This window comes from Sus scrofa, chromosome 1 (assembly GCF_054392235.1).
Source record: "Sus scrofa isolate SSC_HxYL_T2T_F1_AM1 chromosome 1, Sscrofa_HxYL_maternal_Yorkshire_Landrace_v2.0, whole genome shotgun sequence".
NCBI classification, from domain to species: Eukaryota; Metazoa; Chordata; class Mammalia; order Artiodactyla; family Suidae; genus Sus; species Sus scrofa.
Genome location: NC_139383.1, coordinates 174,039,034 through 174,062,864, shown reverse-complemented (window position 1 = coordinate 174,062,864; position 23,831 = coordinate 174,039,034). Strand labels below are relative to the sequence as shown.

General features: G+C 50.5%; 1 protein-coding gene across 1 annotated transcript; it reads left to right on the top strand.

Annotated features, from left to right (window-relative positions):
- The first annotated feature begins 4,944 nt into the window (after positions 1-4,944).
- On the top strand, positions 4,945-20,517 carry CILP (cartilage intermediate layer protein). The gene is given in 9 exon segments (NM_001348903.1): positions 4,945-5,022; positions 6,806-6,976; positions 9,233-9,325; positions 9,937-10,206; positions 12,025-12,207; positions 12,590-12,904; positions 13,679-13,787; positions 14,652-14,809; positions 17,451-20,517. Coding segments are annotated over 8 exon segments (3,582 nt in total). The 5' UTR covers positions 4,945-5,022; positions 6,806-6,888; the 3' UTR covers positions 19,817-20,517.
- The last annotated feature ends 3,314 nt before the right edge of the window (positions 20,518-23,831 follow it).

Below are 23,831 nucleotides of genomic sequence, written 5' to 3'. Positions count from 1 at the left end.
CATGGAAACACTAGAGACACCGTGTGTGAGCTCAAGGCTGTGACCATGGTGAACACACCATAGGGACAGTGAGGTGAGCCTTTTTTTTAAGCTTGAAGAGTATTCTGTGATGCCACAGTGAGCATATTACACAAGGTGGAGGGCTCTGCTGGACATGTTTTGGGGTATCTGCCAGACCATGGCCCATTCTCAGGTAGTCTGCTCCCACCTATAACCTGTGCAGAGTAAGCACACCCTAATAAGATCAGGTGCTGACCTGCAGGTGGCAATATGTGCAGCAACCAGTGTGGCATGTATAATTCTGAAGGTTTCTATCTTCCATTCTCTGTTTTCTTTTCTTTGTTTTTTGGGCTATGTCCACGGCATCCAGAAATTCCTGGGCAAGGGATCAGACTCACACCACAGCAGCAACCCAAGCCACGGCAGAGACAACTCCTTCCATTTTCTAAGCTGGAGTTGTTATTATAGTTGTTCAGTTTTGCTCAACTCTTCTGGGATGTATTGATGTGTTTACAAGATAAGGGGGAGTCATACATGGGTGGGTTTACAACATAATAAAGGGAAGGCAAATGCAGAGGTTGACAGCTATGAAACTGGTGACTCTGGGTTAAGAATCTGACTGCAGCAGCTCAGGTTGCTGTGGAGGTGCGGGTTCAATCCTTGGCTCCCTGCGGTAAGTTAAAGGATCCAGTGTTGCTGTAGCTGTGGATAAGGTCACAGCTGCAGCTCCGAATCAGTCTCTGGCCCAGTAACTTCTATATGCCATGGATGTGGCCATTAAAAAAAAAAATGCAATTACCTTTTAAAGTGGTCTCTCTCTCTCTCTCTCTTTTTTTTTTTTTTTGTTTCTTTTTTAGCCACACCCAGGGCATATGGCAGTTCTTGGGTCAGGGATCAAACCTGAGTTGCAGATGTGACCTACGCTATAGCTGCAGCAACACCAGATCCTTAACCCTCTGTGCTGCAGCAGAGACTTCTTAAAGTGGTCTCTTGATATCAAGATTCATCTACTGCTATCAAGGTTAGTAGTTAGACATTTTGGGTTGATTCCTAGGAAAGGGGTGCTTGTGTTTGTGGTTGTATTTTTGTAGGCACATATCCTTTTTTACTTCCAAGTATCCATTCTTCCTACTTATGGTGACAGCACCACAGTTTTCCTTTGGGAAAAATAAGTCCATGTGATTCCAGTAGGATGATCTACCCCTAGCTCCAGAAGTGGGCTAATTAGAGCTTTCCATCCCTGTGGTTATAGGGACTAGGTCAGGGATGGGCCAATGAGAGCCTTTCCCAGGACTTTTGCTGGGGAAAGACCTGCTTTTTCCACTGGAGATTTGAGATGTGCTAGAAGGGAGCCTGGATCTTCCGGAAGATACTACATGGGAACAGCGTCTATTCTAGTAACCGTTGTTTTGTAACTCCCCCAAATCTTAGTGGATTAAATTATCACATTTTATCATATCCCCTGAATTCTGTAGGTCAGGATTTCATGTAGGGAAATTCTGCTTTTTATGACTTGGATTGAGCCCATGGATATGCTTTGTAAATTACAGAGTGCCTTCCACGTGGGACTGAATGTTATCATCTGAGACCTGAGGAGGACTAGTCGAGGTGGGCCTGGGTGGTCAGAGAGGGAAGGAGTGAGGAGACTGAGATGGGGCATCGAAAAATGGAGGACATTCCCACAGGGCGGGGAGGAAGGGCTGTATTTCAGGATAGGACAACAAGAAATGTAACTGTGAAGGCATTGAGTTGGAACCCTGGCTGCTGTATCTAGGACGGGGGAGGGGAGGGGGAGAACAGCAGAGTCAGAGAGTGGGCTCTCCCACCCCCTAGACTCTGGGTCCCTAAGGTCCCATACATTCTGGGTCAGAAGCCCCTGAGGGTCACTCCGAGCTGCAGTCAAGTCCTCCAGTCCCAGGGGTCTTTAGAGGCTTGTCAGGCCTGCAAAACCCCCTCAGGCCACAGGGAGGCGATGATGGGCGCATGGGAGAAGTGGTCAGAGAGTGTTAGAGCACCTTTTTCTGGAGCCACCAGCATCCTGTCAGACCCCTCCCAGTGTTCCCAAGCTCCTTTCCCCTCAGCAGGGTGGGGACCCCTGGCCATAGGCTTGGGTCACAGATGGCCTAGCGGAACTGGGCTCCAAGCCCCTCAATCCCCTGGACGGGGTAGGGAGTGATTGATGTGTTCTCAGGGTGTTCCAGGCAGGGGCTTGGAGCTGCTGCAGACTAGCCTGGCCTGCAGAAGCCCCAGATGGCCATTCATGGCTGGGGCTGACCCAGCTAGGCCAGGTCCTGGACAGTCCAGATCTGTGGCCACTTCCCAAGTCCTGAGTGAATATCCTAAGGTCCTGGCTGAGGAAAGCAGCGGCCTCTGCCTCAAAGGAGTTCTGGGAGCGGGGTTGGGGGAGGAGTGGGCTCAGATTCCACCTTCGCAGGGCTAGGAGTGCGCCAGCCCTGCCAAGCTCACAGCTCAGTCCCACCTGCGGGCCGGAAAGCATTCTTTGATGGGAGGAGGCTGGATTAGATGAGCTAGAGGGGCACAAATGGCAACCCAGGGATTCTGGCTCACAGTCCTTCAGCCCTCTGCCAGCTGTGACAATATCCTGTGGCCACTTGAGGCTGGGTAAGTGGGGGCCTCAGTGTGCGTTCTGGGCTGAGCAAGGAGACCAAGGCAGGAATTGTGGCCTAAAGGGCTCTGCTTTGCCAAGCTTTCACCCCATAGGCTTCTCTGCCTCCCATTACAGAAAGGGAGGAGAGGAGTGCAGTTAGGAGGCTGGGGAGACCTCGTCCAAGACTCTGGGTTTCCATAGAGTGGGGACCTTGGGAAACAGCTAATTACCCTCACCTTGACCTGTGGTTTACCTCCCTCCACCTTCCTCTCCTGTACCTTGCTCTCCTTAATCCATCTCAGTGGTCAGGCAGCTTCCCAGGACTCTCTCCTAACCTCCAGCAAGCCTCCTTGGACCTGTACTTCCTTCCTTTCTCTCCTCTCTCCAGTGTTTGCTGTCAGCATCTTATCAAGCCTTGCAGGAGCTGATGGGGTCCTCAGAGTTCATTCAGTCCAAACTCCTGTTGCACATGTGGGGACACTGAGGTCCAGGGTCACTTGGGTCATTACTTGTCTAAGATCACACCTCAGAATCAGGAACAGAGCCAGGACTAGGCTTTTGACTCCCAAGTTCCTATCATCCTCTCGTCCTTTGATCACACTGTTATGGCTCAGCCTCTGTCTGTCTGTCTGTCCACGGACCAGAGAGTTCTTAACGGGCTTCACTCAGTTCAGACTTTGACTTCAAACCCTATGGCTGAAGCTATTCATGGCTTGGCTCTCACAGTAACTGACCAGACTGGGTCTAGCTACATGATCTATGGGCCAAAGGCTGAGGCTCGAGAGGGAGACCAGAGTGCAGGAGAGAAAGCAAACCAGCTCTGTGTCCCAGTTCTGCTTAGGGGCTGTCACTGCTCAACGTCCTTCTTCCATCCATCCTCTCCTCCAACAGCTCCTGTACAGAGTGATGATCCCTAAACCCTTGCTTACACACACACACACTCTCACACAGAGAGAAAGTCACAGACACATAATCACCAAGAAAAGCATAGCACACACAAGCATACACGCACACACACAGAGCTCTCTGGATGAGGACCTGCGCTGCTGCACTGTGGGATCATTTCCATGCGATTGAGATGCATGGAAACATCTTCCCCTCATGGCCTCCCAGTGCCCAGCCTAGAGCCTGCCCCAAAAAGGAGCACAATGAGGGTGTGTGGAACGAGTGAGCTGACACTGGTGTGGAGGTCCACACAGGCCAGGCCAGATGAGCCCGGGACATAAGGCAGGCCTTGGCAGCCTCTGCTGTCATCCGTGGTTCACCCCCTCCTCATCTTCTGCCTCCAACTGAGACTCTGTCATTGTGTGGTCCATTAACGAGCTGCATCAAAATCACCTGGGAGCTTGTTACAAATGCAAAGTCTTGGGCCTCACCTCAGACCTACTAAGCTAGAAAATCTGGGTGTGTTTTAATAAGCCCTCCAGAGGATTCTAATGCATGCTAAAATTATAGAACCACTGCCTGTGATGACAGGCAAACTCATGTTGTGGAGGAGGTGGGTGAAGTCTGGAAACAGGCAGCTGCTTACGCCCCCTATGGGTAAGGCTGCTTGCTGTTCATTGCTGGTAGGCGCCCACATTGCAAGTCAGACACATACTCTCTCTCTCTCTCTCTCTCTCTCACACACACACACACACACACACACACAGACAGGCATATGAACCTTTGGTGGGATCGCAGAGCATCCAGATGCAGGGGCTCCTCTGGGGTCCAGCAGGTACAGGCAGGCACCCACATGGAAGAAGGAAAGAGTAGGGACGAACTATTCTCGTCCTGTGACCTCCTGACCCCCAATCCTCTGTCCCTTCTCCCTTCTGAGGTTCCCTAAGTGCTCCCTCAGACTCCAAAGAGGCTGTGACGTTGCCCAGCTCAGTCTAGGCACCCCCAGGCTGAGAGGCCAGTGACCTGTGTGCCTAAGAGAGTTTGGAGTATGTGCTAAGGCCAGCAAAGTTGTTTCTCCGCATGGGCAGGCCAGGGCCAGGGGAATGTGGGGGATCAGCAAGCAAAGCTTAGGCAAGAGCATACCACCCCCTGAGCCATGAAATGCTACCCAGATGTAGAATTCCCCTTGGCCCCTTTCCAAGGCCGCTCAGTGCCCACCCTGTCTCCCCACCCGTCCCCCTGCGCTGGCCTCTGGAGCCCCAGGCGCCTGCCCACCTGGCCCATCCCCAGGCCCTGCGGCATCTCCCCCTGAGGATCTGGATGTGAAATCCTGGCCTCTGGAAGCTGCAGGGGATGTGAGGGGAGGGGGAGGCTGAGCTTCCTCAGGCTCAGATCTGGTTTCGCTGCCGCTTCCCGTGGCGCACTGCCACAGGCTGAGCCACCAGCTGTGCTATATAAGGCCCAGCGGCTGGACCTGCTGCAGAGAGGAAGACTTGGACCCCCAGCTGAGGAGGCCTGCTCAGGACACGGTGAGCCCCTCTCCTATTCTCCTCAGCTCAACCCTGCATCCCGCTGCCCGGCTCAGCTCTTCTGCCTTCCTGTGACCACCCCTCATCTCCCTCAGAGAGGGCTCCCCTTTCCATTTCAGAGTTCTCTCTGTTCCCACATTGACCCAGAGTCTTCTCCCTCCCCCACCTGAGGCCAGGGGCTCTCAGATGGTCCCAGGCATGGTCTCCGTACCTCCAGGCGTTCTGCTTTTTTCCTGCGGGCCGCCACGCTCCTTTGTCCCAGAGTCCTGAAGCCCATGGGGTGGGGAGCCTCACCAGCAGAACTTATGCTGAGGAAACTTCCGTGGGCTGCCAGATGGGAAATGGATTTTCCACAAGGTGCCTCAGGCCACCTTCGCCTTCCAGACAGTCTCGGAGTGGTCCCAGACTGAGTGCTGTGCAGGTCCGCTGAGTGCTTAGCTCTCTGCTCAGAGCCCGGGAGCTTGGAGTAAGACAACGCAAGAACTGGAGATTGCGGGGAACACCTGGGCTGAAAACCAGGTGGTGGTGGAGTTAGTGGGCTTAGAGCTAGATGGTCTGCCGTGTGGGATCAGTTTGTTCTTCTTCTGGGACAGCCAAGTGCTTTTGAATCCTTTTTTTTCCAGAAAGGAAGAATCTGTCTTTCCCCACCACACCCTGGGCTTTGGAGGTTGAAGGGAACCACTTTTGAATCTCCAGGAACTGATCAGATTCTGGCTCAGTCAGAGCCCTGGGGAGAAAGATTGAGCAGGAGCCTGGGCCACTCCCCATGGGTCCTTGCCCTATTGCCAGGCCTGCTCTCCTCTCCCTGCTCCTGCAGCCCCTAACCCACACTTGGTGGTTACTGGGGGGCCCTGCCCTCTCCCAGTAGGTCCCCTCTACTCTTCCTCAGCAGGCTGCTGGCTGTGTAATGCCTAGTCAGGCCCTAAACAAATATAGGCCAGTGATGTGTTCCAGCTGCAGCCTGTGCACATCTGGGAATGTATTCATGGATGTGGTGTGTCGAAGCATCTGCACCTTCCAGCTTGCCTGCCTTGTGAGGGGCCTCTATGGTCAGGGCAGGGGCTGCACAGCCTTCATAAGTAGCTGTGTTGTGTAAGAGCATGAGCCTCTCTAAAGGGTAGGCAAAACATCCCCCCAAGCCCGGGTCTTGGAAGTGATTAATGAGTCACCCAGAGGCTGCTGAGGGTGAGCCCAGGCCCCTTCTCTCTGGCAAGAAACCTCCCCACCCCTACCCTCCTTGTACTGCATCTCAGACCTGACTTTTTTTTTTTTTTTTTTTCTTTTTAGGGCCGCACCTGCAGCATATGGAAGTTCCCAGGCTAGGGTTCGAATCTGAGCTGTAGTCACTGGCCTATTCCACAGCCACAGCAACACCATATCCGAGCTGCATCTGTGACCTACACCACAGCTCACAACAAGGCTAGATCCTTAACCCACTGAGCAAGCAAGGCCAGGGATCAAACCTGCCTCCTCGTGGGTTTGTTTCTGTTGAGCCACAATGGGAACTCCCTGGGACCTGGCTTTGAGTGCAAATATTTGGGTGGATTTGAAGGGGATGGAGAGGTTCCTCACCCACCTCAGCCAGTAGATGCAAAGAACTAGTGAAACTTCCTCAGATTCTGACTCTGCATCTCCCAAGCAGCCCAGATTTGCAACTTGGGCAAGGAGTCACAAGACTTCATTCTGTCTACCCTTCACCCTTGATATGTTAAAAAATAGTTCTGCTTAATCCCTAAGAAGTGACTCAGAAACATGGAACCTGACAAACTTTGTATCTTTACAGGTCATTGATCTGAGAAAAGTCTCAGGGGACCAAGTTCCAGGGATAATCCATCTTTGTGAAGGAACCCTCATTCATCTCCTGCCATGTTCTCCACGGGACCTGAGGGAAAGATGGTGGGGACCAAGGCCTGGGTGTTCTTCTTCCTGGTCCTGGAGGTCACATCTGTGTTGGGTACAGGCTAAGTATCTCTGTCTCTCTCATCTCCCATTTGCAATAGTGAAGTCACATCTGTTCTGAGACCCAACTCTGTGTCTGCCTTAAGCCACAGAGGTGGCACTAAGACCTGAGGCTGGTTTATCTATTTATTCATAATTTATACCCTTCTCTTTTTTCCCTAAGGGATTTGAGATAGTTTTGAATATTATAACTCACAGGGAGTTCCCTGGTGGTCTAGTGGTTATGACTTGGTGCTTTTACTGCTGCAGCTCCGGTTCAGTCCCTGGTCTGGGAACTGAGATCCCACATCAAGCCACTACATCCCCATCCCAAAACAAAACAAACTCACAGAACAGAATCTTTTAAATGAGGAGAAGGATAAGCTATCACTTGAAAGGAGAAAAAAAGATGAGAGGGTTACCACTGCCCTGAGTGCTAAATTTAGCTCTGAGCTTCCTGATAGCCAAAGCAGAAGGGAATCACAAGGGGTTACTGAGTTCCCACAGGCAGATTGGGGATTTTCTGGTTTTAGTTTGATGAAAATTCATTTAGACCCAATATCCAAACTTCACAGAACCCCTTTTGGTTCTCTGACCCCATTCTCTGGTGACACTGAGTTCTCGAGGGAACAGGTGGAGAGAATTTGGCTGGTGAGCTCCTTGAAGCATCTAAGCATACTCTCTCCCATCTTTCCTTCCTTTCCTGATTTCTAGCCACCTACTCAGATAAAAAAAAAAAAAAAATAGAAAAAGAGAGAGATCCTGTTGTAAAGCTGCAAGCACTGCAGGCTGTCAGCATTTTGCCAAACCCTGTATGTGCCCACTTCCTGCCTTGCTTTTTCTTTCTTTCTTTCTTTTTTTTTTTTTTTTTGTCATCTTTTTACCTTTTCTAGGGCTGCACCTGCAGCATATGGAGGTTCCCAGGCTAGGGGTTGTATCAGAGCTGTAGCCGCCAACCTAAGCCACAGCAACGCGGGATCTGAGCTGCGTCTGCGACCTACACCACAGCTCCGCCAGATCTTTAACCCACTGAGCAAGGCCAGGGATCGAACCTGCAACCTCATGGTTCCTAGTCAGATTCGTTAACCACTGCGCCACGATTGGAACTCCCTGGCTTGCTTTCTCTACCCTGACAGCTGCTGCTGGTGAGGATGATAAACATTCAACCATCTGAGGGGAAATCAGAAGAGTTTGATTAAAAGAGCTCCTATCACCCCAATTAAGCAGCATAGAGAATTCTGATTTGACTTTCTCACTTGAGAGTTAATTGCCTTCCAAAGCTTTGCAGCCCTATGTTGTCTTTTATCCTTCCCACTTTGGAGCCCCCAACCAAGCCTCAGCTGGGACGGAGCTGGAGGCTTATCGCCTGTAGCCTGAGTGCCCTGTACCCTTCCTCAGACAGATTCTGCCAGCCTGGGGTCAGAAAATTGAGGTTGACTCCTCCAATTAGACCATATGAATTCTTTAGGGGAGAGTGGATTCCCAAAGCCAGACTTTGCCAGAAGAAGGAAAATGGACATCTCTTGTCCAGGAATTGAGTTAAAAGGAGTTACTAACACTTAGCAAGCATTGTGTGCTAGGCATTGTCTTAAGTAGATTTTACAAATGAGCTTATTTAATCCCTATAAACCTCTGGGATAGGAACTATTTATTATGCTCACTTTATGATGAGGGGTCAGACGCCTTAAGCTTCTGGCCCAAGGTCACACTGTCAGGAAGTGGCAGAGTGTCTGGTCCTCACAGTCTCAAGCTCTGTATACTTCACAGATATTGTGTGGTAACCTCATGGAATTCTCATGCCAACTGGACCACCACTCAGGCGGTGGCAACTAACATCTCTATTTCCAGATGAGGAAAGTTAGTTTTCATTCTGCCGAGAAGGACAGGCTCAGAACCTAAAGTAGGAGCCCCAGCTCACTAGCTGCTTGACAGTATCCGATGGTCCATTTCTAGGACAAGAGCAAAAAGAGAAACACCATTTGTTGAGCAGGCACTGCATGCCATGTCCCTTTACCTTCACCATCACCCTGAATATGCACCAGGACCCTGTGATGTGGCAGTTGCTGATGCAACTCTATTTTATGGGAAAACAGATTTAGAGGAATAAAGCTTTTGTGAAGTCATATAGCCAGTAAGTGGCAGAGTAAGGATTTGAACCTTGCCCAGTGCTTATGCTCTATCCCCTATATCACACTGCTTCCCTACATCTTGAGAGGCTGGTAACAAGACCCTGCTGGGCCCTTGCAACTAACAGTCTCCTCCTGGTCCTCAGGGAGGCAGATGATGCTCACCCAGTCTGTGAGAAGAGTTCAGCCTGGGAAGAGGACCTTCAGCATCTTTGCCACGCCTGCTGACCCCCTGGACAGTGAGTTGTGGCTGGAGCAGGGAGGGGCCGGGGGAGGGGTGGCCTTGACTGAGCTTGCTCAGAGATTCTCTGCAGCCAGGAACACTGTCAGGGTTCCATAGAAACTCACTTTAAAAAGCACTGGACCTACATCTCTGTCCAGGCAGAGGGACCGAGTACATAGGAGAGCTCAGAATCATGAGGCTGCCCGACATATTCCAGGAATGCTGTAGGGCTCGCTGGGGCCAGAGCACAGGCAGGGAGAGAAGGGGAAGATAAGAATGGAGCGATACTTGGGGCCAGCACACCAGCACCTGAGTGCCCCGCTAAGAGAAGTAAAGCCGAGAGTGATGGGAACCAAGCCACGTGGATAAAGCTCACCCTGACCAGAGTGTTGAAGCTGGAGGTAGAGACAGAAGGCAGGAAGATGTGACATGGTGCAGCTAGGCTGCCGAGAGCTTTAACAGAGCCTTTGGCAGTGGGTTTGCAGAAGGGTAAGAGACCACAGAGGTGCTGTAGGGCCTGAGACCACTGAGGGGTGTGTGAGGGGTTAGGAGGGTATGGCTGCGAGGGGTTGAGCTCACCAGGGGCACCAGGGCCTGGCTTCTCTCCTACCTGGCTCTATCTCTCAGGTCCTGGGGAGTGGACAACATGGTTCAACATCGACCATCCAGGTGGGCAGGGTGACTATGAGCGGCTGGATGCCATTCGCTTCTACTACGGGGACCGGGTGTGTGCTCGGCCCCTGCGGCTGCAGGCTCGGACCACCAGCTGGATACCTGCAGGCAGCAATGGCCAAGTGGTCCATGGCAGCCCCCTTGAGGGCTTCTGGTGCCTCAACAGGGAGCAGCGGCCTGGCCAGAACTGCTCCAATTACACCGTGCGCTTCCTCTGCCCTCCAGGTGAGCCTGAGCAGCCCCACTCCCTGCCTCCCCCCAGCCTCTGCTCAGGGAGAGGCCAGGGTCTGCCTCTGGCCACAGAACTCTGGATATCACACACACATGCGTGCTTGACTCCATAACTACCCTCAGTGTCATGAGAACCATAATCTTCCCGACAGTGTTGTGTGCTGGTGGGTGATTTCCTTTCTATCCACCTTACTGAGTGCATGTGACCCCGTGCGCTGGGGCTGGGCTGCTTGGTCTGAATCCCGGGCCTGCCATCTCTGCCATGTGCCTTAGGCAACTTTTCTGAAGCTCTCTGAGCCTCTGGTTTCTCACATGTAGAGCAGGGTAATATTAGTAAATCTTCATAGGGGCTTTTATGAGGATTAAATGAGATAAAGAACCTTTAGGGCTTAATGCAGGTGGCCGTTCTCTAGGTGTTAGTTTCTATTTTAGTTCTTCTGTGCTGGACACTGTTAGTTATCTGAATCACTCAAACTTTATAACTGGCCTGTGAGGACTCTCCATTTTTTTTTTTTTTTTTGTCTTTTTGCCTTTTCTTGAGCCGCTCCTGTGGCATATGGAGGTTCCCAGGCTAGGGGTCTAATCAGAGCTGTAGCCACTGGCCTACACCATGACCACAGCAATGTGGGATCTGAGCGGCGTCTGCGACCTACACCACAGCTCACGGCAACGCTGAATCCTTAACCCACTGAGCAAGGCCAGGGATTGAACCTGCAACCTCATGGTTCCTGGTCGGATTCATTAACCACTGTGCCATGATGGTAACTCCAGGACTCTCCATTTTGAACAGCTTATTCCACGTTCAGAGAGGTTAGGTAACTTCTCGAGATGATACAGCTGCTAAGTGGAAGGCTGGGATTTGTTTTTTGTTTTTGGGTTTTTTTTTTTGTGCTATTTCTTGGGCTGCTCCTGTGGCATATGGAGATTTCCCAGGCTAGGGGTCTAATCAGAGCCGTAGCCACCAGCCTACACCAGAGCCACAGCAACTCGGGATCCGAGCCGCATCTGCGACCTACACCACAGCTCACGGCAACGCCGGATTGTTAACCCACTGAGCAAGGGCAGGGACCGAACCTGCAACCTCATGGTTTCTAGTCGGATTCATTAACCACTGCGCCACAACGGGAACTCCGAAGGCTGGGATTTAAACCCATGCCTGTGTTTGCAGAGTCCAAGTGTCTGTGCTCTTTCTGTCCTCTCTCCCACACCGGATAATTCAGTCAGCTGCAGTTCTGGCTGCTTCTCAGGTGCACATGTTCCCCTTCCGCAATTCCCCCAGTGCACACAGCCCAACCCTGCAGACCCAGGCGGCAGTGGTGGTTGTCTGGAATGGCAGCTCGGGCTGGGCAAGGTCTCCTGGGTAAGGTACCAAGGCCCTTGTTCTTGGACATAGGCCTCAGACCAGAGGTGAGGAGAGTGGGTAGAAGGGGGCTTGATGTCATTGATGCCCCTGGCCCTGACTTCCCAGGGTGCCTTTCTGCAGGAGCACAGGGCTATTTCCACACTGGTGGAGGAAACGGTGCTGTCCCCACACATCCTAGGGCAGCACATCTAAGTCCCAGTGCTTGGCCAGCAAGTTCCTCTCAGAGCCACCCCAGCCCATTCGACGTCTTAGTAGAAATTAGAGACCTCACTTCCTCAAGACTCTTGACCTCCAACTGTTGGAAAAATCATTGCAGGAAATATAAATATCAATGACATCTATGATGTAAATGGAGGCCTTGTTCCCTGAAGAAAAGCAGCCTCAGGGTCAGATTTCCTGACAGTCCTCTGGGGAGGGAAATCAGACTCTCTGCCAACTCTGCTTTGCAGGATCCCTGCGCCGAGATATGGAGCGCAGCCTCTGGAGCCCATGGTCTCCCTGGAGCAAGTGTTCTGCTGCTTGTGGTCACACTGGGGTCCAGACCCGAACACGCACCTGCTTGGCGGAGACAGTGTCGTTGTGCAATGAGGCCACTGAAGAGGGTCGGCTCTGCATGGAGCAGGCCTGTTCAGGTACTCCCCGTGGTACTGGGCAGGGCAGAGGGCTGAGGTTGGAGCAGCTTAGAATATGTTACAGGGTCAGACTGAGACAGATTCATTCATGCATCAAGTGTTAACTAAGCATCTATTATGTGCACTGATCAGGGACGTGGAGGATAATATAGGTGCACAGAGCATAGTCAATGATCATACCTTGGGAGAATCAAGGAGGGCTTCCTAGAGGAAGTGTTCTGAGTCTTAAAGGATGAATAGGAATTAGTCGTATAGGCTGATGAGGGAGGGTAACAAAGCCTAAGGAGGAGAGGGAAGGATATGTGAGTCCACTGGCTGGGGCGTGGCTAAAGGAGGGCCAGAATCCATATAATCCCTCCTGATGTGGCCCCTTCTTCCAAAGCCTGTGACCTGACCTGCCCCATGGGCCAGGTGAATGCTGACTGCGACGCCTGCATGTGCCAGGACTTCGTGCTGCATGGGGCTGTCTCCCTCCCTGGGGGTGCCCCAGCCTCAGGGGCTACTGTCTACTTGCTGACCAAGACACCTAAGCTACTGACCCAGACAGACCGCAGCGGGAGGTTCCGAGTCCCTGGCTTGTGCCCTGATGGCAAAAGCATCCTGAAGATCACAAAGAGCAAGTTTGTCCCCATCAAGCTCACAATGCCTAAGACTAGACTGAAGACAGCCACCATCAAGGCGGAGTTTGTGAGGGCAGGTACTTAAGTTCTCTGGGCTAGGGCTGGGGAGGAAGGCTGGGCTTTTAAATAAAAGGACTATTTGTACTAAGAGCTAGCTTCCCAGCTTGCCCAGAGTAAAACTCAAAAACCCACAAGTCCAACCCATTCTGTCTCTTTTCTCCTCTCCCATTATCATTCCCCTCCACCCACACTGAGTCACTTTACTCCAGCCACAATGGACTCCTATTTGTTCCTCCAATGCACAGGCACAGTCCTGCCTCAGGGCCTTTGCACTTGCTATATGCTCTGCTTGAAGTGTTCTTCCCCCAGATATTGGTATGGCTTGCTCCCTCCAATGTATGAGTTCTTACATTATCTAAAATAGTTAATTACAATACAGTGTAAGGTTTGGATTTCATAGAGAGAGAGGCTGAAGGAATTCAGAAACAGTATAGAATGGCCAGAAAATTCTGCTGGAGTCAGAAGAGCAGGAATATTGCATTCTTCAAAATAGCCAGCTCTGCTGCTACTGTGTCTATGGCAGTGCTTAGGAATCTTGGCTGGTACAAGGTCCCCTTGGGTCTCCAGTGCCTCTTCCAGATGCTGCTTCAGAGGCCATGGGAGCAGGGCCCAGTTTGAGTGGATGGAGGGGTATAGACTCAACCTTATTAGGAACATTAGAGAAGGGCTGGGTGTGTATGTGTGTGAAATCGTACAATTTTAACACATATCGAGATACTTGAAGGGAGCAAGGTCTGGAGAACCTGTCGCAAGGGAAAGCCCCAAAAGCCCTTTCTCATCTTGTGTCTCAGAGATTCCATACATTGTGATGAACCCCGAGACAAAAGCACGGAGAGCTGGGCAGAGCGTGTCCCTGTGCTGTAAGGCCACAGGGAAACCCAAACCAGAGAAGTATTTCTGGTGAGTATTCTGCCAGCTACCTGGCCGATTCTCCTCTTGAAGACCAGAGCTTTCTTGCATTGGGTCTGGACTTATTGATCATAACAGTAACCAATAGAATGAAGTTACAGTTAAAGCCTGGTGCAGAGCCAGGAAACAGGCACTCAGCAGGGTTGAGGCCACCCAGACCACCAGCAAGCCCTATTGTTGTCTACTGCTGGGGTCCCCACAGTGCAACTCTGGTCTTGGGGTCCTTTTTTTTCTTTTTTGTCTTTTTAGGGCACACTCGTGGCATATGGAGGGTCCCAGACTAGGAGTCAAATTGGAGCTGTAGCCACCAGCCTGCACTACAGCCATAGCAACATAGGATCCAAGCCACATCTGTGACCTACACCACAGCTCATGGCAAGGCCAGGGATCGAACCTGCGTCCTCATGGATGCTAGTCAGATTCATTTCTGCTGAGCCATGACGGGAACTCCTTGGGGTCCTTTTTTATCCTTGGGACGTAGAACCAGATTCCCCAGCCCTAAGTTCCCAGACAAAGGCCACAAGTTCAGAGTCCTCAGTTGCTGTCCTTTACCCTTCACACACATTTTTGTATGGAGTCATCTGGGTATCACCACTCCCATTTCATAGAACAGGGAGCTGAAGCTCAGAGGTGAGATGATTTGTCCAAGGGTCTGTCGCCAGGTAGTGGTGGGGCTGAGACTCAGAATCAAGTCCTCTGACTCCCAGGCTAGTCAGTGCTCTTGGATGAGCTGAGTCAGTGATGGTGTTAGCATCTGCAGGGACCCATCCACCATCTGCCTTGCTCCTGGCACTGTCCCCAAGGATACCAGCCCTCCCACACCCCCCTCAGGCTATCCCTGTCCAACCCTTACAGGTACCACAACAACACACTGTTGGAACCCTCCCTCTACAAGCACGAGAGCAAGCTGGTGCTGAGGAACCTGCAGCAGGACCAGGCTGGGGAGTACTTCTGTAAAGCCCAGAGTGACGCCGGGGCTGTGAAGTCCCTTGTGGCCCGGCTCACTGTCATAGGTAAGTCTGTCAGGGCCCCTGGGAAGCCCTGCCATAGCACTGGGGAGCACCCCAGTGGGCATGATTGGGCAGTAAAAACTTGGGCTTTTCTGGGCTGTGAACAGTGCTGTGCTTTCTGGGACACAAAGATGGCACAGACCTAAAATCTACCCTCACAGAGCTTCCACTCCTGGAGGGGTAAAGAAATAAGAAACAAATCAATAATGATAGAAAAATGCAATTAAAACAGGAGATGGGGGGGGTTGCAGATTCCATAGATAAGGGACAGAGACCTTCCAGGTGGGAGTAACCATGGTTGTTTGCTTGAGGCTTTAATAGTGCTTTTAGGAGTTCCCGTCATGGCTCAGCAGAAACAAATATGACTAGTATCCATGAGGTCACAGGTTCAATCCCTGGCCTCACTCAGTGAGTTAAGGATCTGGTGTTGCCATGAGCTGTGGGGTAGGTTGCCGACGCGGATCGGATCTCGAGTTCCCGTGGCTGTGGTATAGGCCGGCAGCTATGGCTCTGATTCAACCCCTAATCTGGGAACTTCCATATGCCAAGGGTGCAGCCCTAAAAAGCCAAAAAAAAAAAAAAAAAAAAAAAAGTGCTTCTGTTTAAGCATTTGGCTGCCCATTGGGCTCACTTGTTGCGATTTTAAAAATATTGATGCCTGGGAGTTCTCACTGTGGGTCAGTGGGTTAAGAACCCCACATGGTGTCCCTGAGGATGCAGGTTCGATCCCTGGCCTTACTTAATGGGTTGGAGGATCCAGTGTTGCTGCAAGCTGCAGTGTAGGTAATGGATGCAGCTCGAATCAGGCGTTGCTGTGGCTGTGGTGTGGGCTCCAACTGCAGTTCTGATTTGACCCCTAGCCTGGGAACTTTCATGTGCTGCATGTGCGGCCCTAAAAAGAAAAAAATATATTGATCCTTGAGTCATACCTCTAGTGAGTCTGATTTCATTGGTTTGGGATGTAGCCTGGGCATGCACAGGTTAAAACTCCCCTGGGTGATTCTCATTTGCAGCCAACATTGTGAGCCCTTGGTCTTAAAGTGTGGCCAGGGGAGTTCCTGTCATGGCGCAGTGGTTAACGAATCCAACTAGGAACCATGAGGTTGAGGGTTCGATCCCTGCCCTTGCTCAGTGGGTTAACGATCCGGCTTTGCTGTGAGCTGTGGTATAGGTTGCAGACGCGGCTGGGATCCAGCGTTGCTGTGGCTCTGGCGTAGACTGGCGGCTATAGCTCCCATTCGACCCCTAGCCTGGGAACCTCTGTATGCCATGGGAGTGGCCCAAGAAATAGCAAAAAAAAGACAAAAAAAAAAAAAAAAAAAAGTGTGGCCAGGGACTGTGTGTATGGAGCGGGTAGGAGTGGGGGGTGGAGCATTCCAGATTGAGGGGCCAGTGTGAGCAAAGATACGGAAGTGGAAACTGAGGGGGTTTTACAGGACAGGGTGACTTGATTATAGCTGGCTTCTAGAAGTGAGCTAGAGGAGAGCGTAGAGTCCAAAACCAATTAGGAACCTGTACTTGGAAAGAGAGGGAGAAGCAGGCTATCTTAGTAATTGGCCTAAACGAAACCAGACAAAAGGCAGAGGGAGAGAAACTTTGTTGGAAGGATTCTGTAATGTTTCGCAGACTCCAAGAAAGTTGAGCAACCCACCTCAGGACAGATAGGACACAGGGCACTGGGATCTTGGCAGAGGAGATGTAGACCCCGTCAGCAGTGGTTCCCAGCTCATGGTACCAATGTTCTCTGCTTCTCATTGTCATCCTTAAAACTTTAAATTTTTAATATTTTAAATTAAAAATATTTTTACTATTTTGAAGTTAAATGTCTAGATAATAACCACATATAATTTCCAAGTATATAAGCACATGGCCCCAATAATGCAAAAGAGAAATACAAAAAAAATTTTTTAATACAAAATAGTATGTATTTCGATGTGTGAATGCTTTGGCATGATGACATAAGAATGCCAGCCAAGAGGTCAGACACTTGCACTTGAATCCAGTCACCATGAATATGACAGCCACAAATACCAATGGATACAGAGGTATCATTTCACATTCCTTGGGCAATTGTAGGTATGTGATTTTTCTGAGACAAGAAGTATTCTTGGAATTTTTACAAACTAAACAAAATACAATCTCAGCTCTATTTATACAGTAGTTGCATTCTTGAAAAATTCAATGTATGGTAAAGTCATATAAAAACCACCAGGCTCTTATCATCTTAAACAGGTTTTCCACCCACATGAATGTCTGTAGAATATGTGAAGTCAAGCAGGATGCAGAAAAGTTTCTTATATGGAACAGTGCCAGGCACTGCAGGAAACAGAGCTGCAATGCCCCCCACCTATGATAAGCCAGTAGCATTCCCAATTTTTGTGGTAATTCAAAATACCCTCATGAATTTTTAAGACCTCTCCAATGAGGACCATTACTCGTGGTCTTAGCAACCAACTCTGTTTCCCCATGTATAAAATGGGATTAGTAATGGCTGTTCTCTCTCTCGGAAGAGTTCTGTGATAATTGGGATCAGGAATACGCAAGTACTTTGAAAACCCTAAAGCCAGGTGGTAAGGTGAGGTCGAGGTGCCTTTGTGTAGGACAGGAACTTGCATTTTAATACACACACTATTTCCCTCCATAGCCCCTGATGAGGCTCCTTGCAACCCAACGCCTGAGAGCTACCTTATCCGGCTGCCGCATGACTGCTTCCAGAATGCCACCAACTCCTTCTACTATGATGTGGGCCGGTGCCCTGTCAAGACCTGTGCAGGGCAGCAGGATAATGGCATCAGGTGCCGGGATGCCGTGGAAAACTGCTGTGGGATCTCCAAAACAGAGGAGAGGGAGATCCAGTGCAGTGGCTACACGCTGCCCACGAAGGTGGCCACGGAGTGCAGCTGCCAGCGGTGTACAGATACCCGGAGTATCGTGCGGGGCCGTGTCAGCGCCGCTGACAATGGGGAACCCATGCGCTTTGGCCACGTGTATCTGGGGAACAATCGTGTGAGCATGACTGGCTACAAAGGCACGTTCACCCTCCACGTGCCCCAGGACACGGAGAGGCTGGTGCTTACATTTGTGGACAGGCTGCAGAAGTTTGTCAACACCACCAAAGTGCTGCCCTTTAACAAGAAGGGAAGTGCAGTGTTCCATGAGATCAAGATGCTTCGGCGGAAAGAACCCATCATCTTGGAGGCCATGGAGACCAACATTATCCCCTTGGGGGATATGGATGGTGAAGACCCCATGGGGGAGCTGGAGATCCCGTCCAAGAGTTTCTACAGGCAGAATGGGGAGCCCTACACAGGAAAAGTAAAGGCCAGTGTGACCTTCCTCGATCCCCGGAATATTTCCACAGCCACTGCGGCCCAGAGTGACCTGAATTTCATCAATGATGAGGGAGACACCTTCCCCCTTCGGACATATGGCATGTTCTCTGTGGATTTCACAGATGAGGCTGCCTCAGAGTCCCTCAATGTTGGCAAGGTGAAGGTCCACCTCGACTCGACCCAGGTCAAGATGCCAGAGCACGTGCCCATGATGAAACTCTGGTCACTCAACCCAGACACAGGGCTGTGGGAGGAGGAAGGCGACTTCCGATTTGAGAGCCAAAGGCGGAAGAGAAGAGAGGACAGGACTTTCCTGGTGGGCAACATGGAGATCCGAGAGAGGAGGCTCTTTAACCTAGATGTCCCTGAAAGCAGGAGGTGCTTCATCAAGGTGAGGGCCTATCGGAGCGAGAGGTTCTTGCCCAGTGAGCAGATCCAGGGGGTCGTGGTCTCTGTGATCAACCTGGAGCCCAGGGCTGGCTTTTCCTCCAACCCCAGGGCCTGGGGCCGCTTTGACAGTGTCCTCACCGGCCCCAATGGGGCCTGTCTGCCTGCCTTCTGTGATGACCAGTCCCCGGATGCTTACTCCGCCTACGTTCTGGCCAGCCTGGCTGGGGAAGAACTGGAAGCCGTGGAGTCTTCTCCTAAATTCAACCCAAATGCAATTGGCGTCCCTCAGCCCTACCTCAACAAGCTCAAGTACCGTCGGACAGACCATGAGGACCCACGGGTCAAGAAGACGGCTTTCCAGATCAGCATGGCCAAGCCAAGGCCCAACTCAGCTGAAGAGAGCAATGGGCCCATCTATGCCTTTGAGAACCTCCAGGCCTGTGAGGAGGCACCACCCAGTGCAGCCCACTTCCGGTTCTACCAGATCGAGGGGGATCGGTATGACTACAACACGGTCCCTTTCAACGAGGATGACCCCATGAGCTGGACTGAAGACTACCTGGCATGGTGGCCCAAGCCAATGGAGTTCAGGGCATGCTACATCAAGGTGAAGATCGTGGGGCCACTGGAGGTGAATGTGCGATCCCGCAACATGGGGGGCACCCACCGGCAGACAGTGGGGAAACTGTATGGAATCCGGGATGTGAAGAGCACACGGGACAGGGATCAGCCCAATGTCTCATCTGCCTGTTTGGAGTTCAAGTGCAGTGGGATGCTGTATGACCAGGACCGTGTGGACCGTACACTGGTAAAGGTCATTCCCCAGGGCAGCTGCCATCGAGCCAGCGTAAACTCCATGCTGCACGAGTACCTGGTCAACCACCTACCACTAGCTGTCAATAACGACACCAGTGAGTACACCATGCTGGCACCCCTGGACCCCCTGGGCCATAACTATGGCATCTACACTGTAACTGACCAGGACCCTCGCACAGCCAAGGAGATTGCACTGGGCCGATGCTTTGATGGCAGCTCGGATGGCTCCTCCAGAGTCATGAAGAGCAATGTGGGAGTGGCCCTCACCTTTAACTGCGTAGAGAGGCAGGTGGGCCGTCAGAGTGCCTTCCAGTACCTCCAAAGCACCTCGGCCCGGCCCTCCCCGGCAAGCACTGTCAGGGGAAGAGCGCCCTCCAGGAGGCAGCGGGCAAGCAGTGGTAGCCAGCGCCAGCGCAGGGGGGTGGCCTCTCTGAGGTTTCCTGGGGTTGCTCAGCAGCCTCTGAGCAACTAAGGCTTACGGTACTTCTCTCCTTCCCCCACCTCCCGTGACAGCCATTGTGAGACTGACGCCCAAACTGTCACTTGGTTAATTTAAGCCCATCTGTTCTGGTGTAACTTGCTTGTTTGTTTCTTCATGCCTTAACTTACTGTCTTTGTCCCGTGATACTGATTGGCACGTAGCTCACAAAATGTCAAAATAAAGCCCCTTTGTCCTCTTTACAAGAAACACAAGAAATTGGCCATGGGCAAACTCTGGCTTGGAGTGTTCTTCATTTAGTGCCGTCCAAGGAAATGTCCTTCCTTTTCTTTTTTTGCATGGTTTTGTCCACCTCTACAATAATAATCTGATGTTGAAGATCAAATAACCAATATAAAGCGTATTTCTTGACCTTGCTCCATAGGTTGTAAGCAAAGCCTCCATCACAGTTCATACAAATAAAAGGTGGTAAAATAAAGGAATAAACTCTAATATTTCTACTTGAAATGTAAATAACATTTTCTTTGCTCAGTCTGGAGCTCTAGTGCACATTCAGTGTTACACTGCTGAATATAGGGTACTTGACCAAGTTTGGAAAAAACACCTCCTGGTATCCACAACCGGACTGGGTTGCTACTTATATTAGCCTTTTTCCTTTTATATTTGCTTTTGTTCTTGCTAGAAGCCTAGTGTGGCCCAGAACAAATGTCAATAAATGCACATTTTATACCTGATTTTGAGGCCGCTGACCTGTCTTTCAACCATTAGAATGAGCCATCTACTCAGAAAGACAGAGGGGTCTCAGGAAAGTGGTCACAAGGTGGTGTGAGGCACAGAGCCACCTAACTCCCAAGTCACAGGGCTGGGTGACTAGGCACATATTCTAGTGGTCAATTTGTTCTCATGGATCATATTTTCCATTTGCAGAGAAGAGCAGAGATTCCTGGAGTTGTGAACATGTTCTGGGCCCCTGAGCAAAGCTGAAAACTTGTTCTGATTTTTTTTCTTTCTTTTGTTCCAGTACTGGGGAGCTTATACAATGGCTTGGCCCAGGGTCCGGCAAGCTCGGTGAGCGAGCCTTCGGCAACCCCCTACAGCCTGCTGCCTTCTCCAGCTGGGCTGGCTGGCCTCGCTCTGAAGTGATGGGATTTTTCTTTTTATTCCAGGCTCTTGTAAAGATGCTCAGCTTTTCCAGACACCAGATCTCTGTTGTGTGTAACAGCCTCTGTCCCTTGAGAAAAATGACTGGTCCAAATGGACAAGGTTTTGTTTTTGGAAAAGGTATTTGGTTTAAAATAGTAAATCGGAGGCCACTGGATGGTGCCAGAGTGATCTTGCAGGCATCAACAGCCAAGGCGGTGGGGTGTGAGGTTGAGTAAGATGCAATGACAGCCTTTTCCCCAGCCTCTCCAAAATCTATTAGGAAAGAGGCCAAGGGGATTAGAGGAGGAGAGGGTATCTTTTACAATCAGGACAAAAAGCTCTCCTTGATCCCCCGCCCGGCCCAGTGCAGCTCCTTCTGCCCACTTCTGATCTGGGCTGGATATGTACTCTTGGATTAGCCTCTGCCCAGCTCCCAGGGGTTTGGTACACAATCAATTAGAAATTTCTCTGGCTAAGCACCTCATCCCCATGACCCCTGAGAAAATGAGCGTATATAGGGCTGGAGCCTAGTGGCCTTGTGATTGCTCCTTGACCTACTTCCAGACTATGCTTCCCAGGGAGTGGCTCCCACTGGCTGCTTTGGGGGGGCTTGTCTGCTCCTGCCAAGGAATGAGTGTTCAGCTAACTATAGCACAGATGCCTCGCTGCTTCAGGAGAGAGTATGTGCTGCTTTAACCTGACCATCCAGTTCCCTTCAAACTCACCAAAGGGGGCCACTGGGAAAAGTGGCCTGACTGGGCTCCCAACCCATGGCCTTTCCTTTCTGTTCTTCATTGAGGGCCTGCATAAATGGACTCCAGCAAGTGGCAACTGGTATCTGACTTTTTTCTTCACCCATCAAACACTTCTTGATTGCCTACTCTATGCAAAGCCAAGTATGCAGGTAGATAGGCCTTGTGAGTATATAAAATATACTTTACATAGTGACACCAGGTTTGGAGGGGGTAGTGATCTGAGAAGGTTTCTTAGAGGAGGTGGCATTGATTTGCGGTCTGAATGATAGCTAGGAGCTGGCTTGCTGAAGATGTGGTGTTAGAAGCAAGGAGCACAAGCACAAACAGCTGTGCCAAACCAGGGGGTGGAGGCTGGAAGGGGATGGCAGATGCCTCTTTCAGAAAAGGATACACCAGTGAAGTTGAGCTCATGACACCTACTTTCTAAACAGCTTACTTCCAATGCTAGATATGTGATTTTTGGTCATTTTCCTCACCTATAAATAAAGGGGCTGGTGGTACACCTAAAACTAATAAAATTCTTTGTGTAAATTGTATCTCAATTACAAATAAATGAGAAGAAAAATTTGAATGGAATTGGTCTAGATTAGAATCTAAACGATCTCTAAAATCCTTTCCACAATTTTCAGTGAAGTAAATAGCACTGTTCCCAAGAGGCCTTTGCTTTAACAAATAGCTGATGATTCACTGGGTGTTCCCTTCCCCAGTGGAGACTGCACACAGGATGGACAACACATTCATTTCAAAAAAAGCCCAAAGGTTTTGGTCTCAGCCTGCTGTACACTGGCCGATAACCCAGTTACTGAGAATGAACTGCTAAGAAGAGGGACACCTGGAGTTCCCGTCGTGGCACAGCAAAAACAAATCCGATTAGGAACCATGAGGTTAGGGTTCGATCCCTGGCCTCGCTCAGTGGGTTGAGGATCTGGCGTTGCCATGAGCTGTGGTGTAGGTTGCAGATGCGGCTTGGATCTGGCGTTGCTGTGACTATGGTGTAGGCTGGCAGCTGTAGCTCCGAATCGACCCCTAGTCTGGAAACCTCCATATGCCACAGGTGTGGCCCTAAAAAGACAAAAGCAAAAAAAAAAAAAGAAGAAGGACACCAGATGGCAGGAGGAAGGGCATAGGCAGGAAGATGGAGAGGGCAGAGTCAGGCTGCTGCTGCTTCCAACCAAGGAAGTTCCATGCAGAATGATCTCTGCAGTCTGGAGAGCTCTAGCAACTGGGTTGATAGAGAAAAATGTCACCGGGATGTTAGGACAAGAACAAAGGCTTGAAAGATTGAAAGGACTTAGACCAAGCCAAGTTGTAGGTAGTACGTGACAGGTGGAGTTTTAGGCAAAGGGATTGGCTACAGCCAAGGAGGAGAGGTGGGACTGCACACTGGTTATACCAGTAATGGGGCTGCCAGCAGACATCAGGGAGGACCAGAACCAGGAACTGCAAAGCCATCAGAATCCAGACCATCACTCTCTGCTTTTCTGCTCAAGTTGACTTAGAGCAGTTTGGTAAGTTATACCTTAGAATTGAAACATTTATCTTTTCTCTATACTGATCCCTCCAGAAATTGGAAATTGGGGTCATTGTGGCTCCTTTTCAAGATTAAGAAGGAAGTTTATCTCCTAAGGGGTTGTGACCTTTTATGAGGTTAAGAGGGAATGTTACCTCGTAAGGAGCTCTGATAAATGCAGATACACAGTACACACTAAAGGGAGAGGGAAGAGGCCCAAACAGGCAGAGAAAAAAAATTGTTTAAATTTTGTTTTGCCATAAAAATCGGAATTTTATTTCATCACTCTCAATAGAACTCAGTCTTGCTCTACACGTTCTACTTATCAAACTCTTTCTCTGACTACTTCTCTTTTTAAGTCCTCTTTAGTCAGTCTGTTTTTCAGTCTTTCCCTCTTACAGTGCGGTCTCCTCTCTCTGCAGGAAAACCCCTCGTTTCTTGGCAGATCAGCTTTCTCTGCTCCCCACTGTTCACAGGATGTTTATTTATTTTGTCTTTTTGCTATTTCTTGGGCCGCTCCTGCAGCATATGGAGAGTCCCAGGCTAGGGGTCTAATCAGAGCTGTAGCCACTGGCCTACACCACAGCCACAGCAACACGGGATCCGAGCCGCGTCTGCGACCTACACCACAGCTCACAGC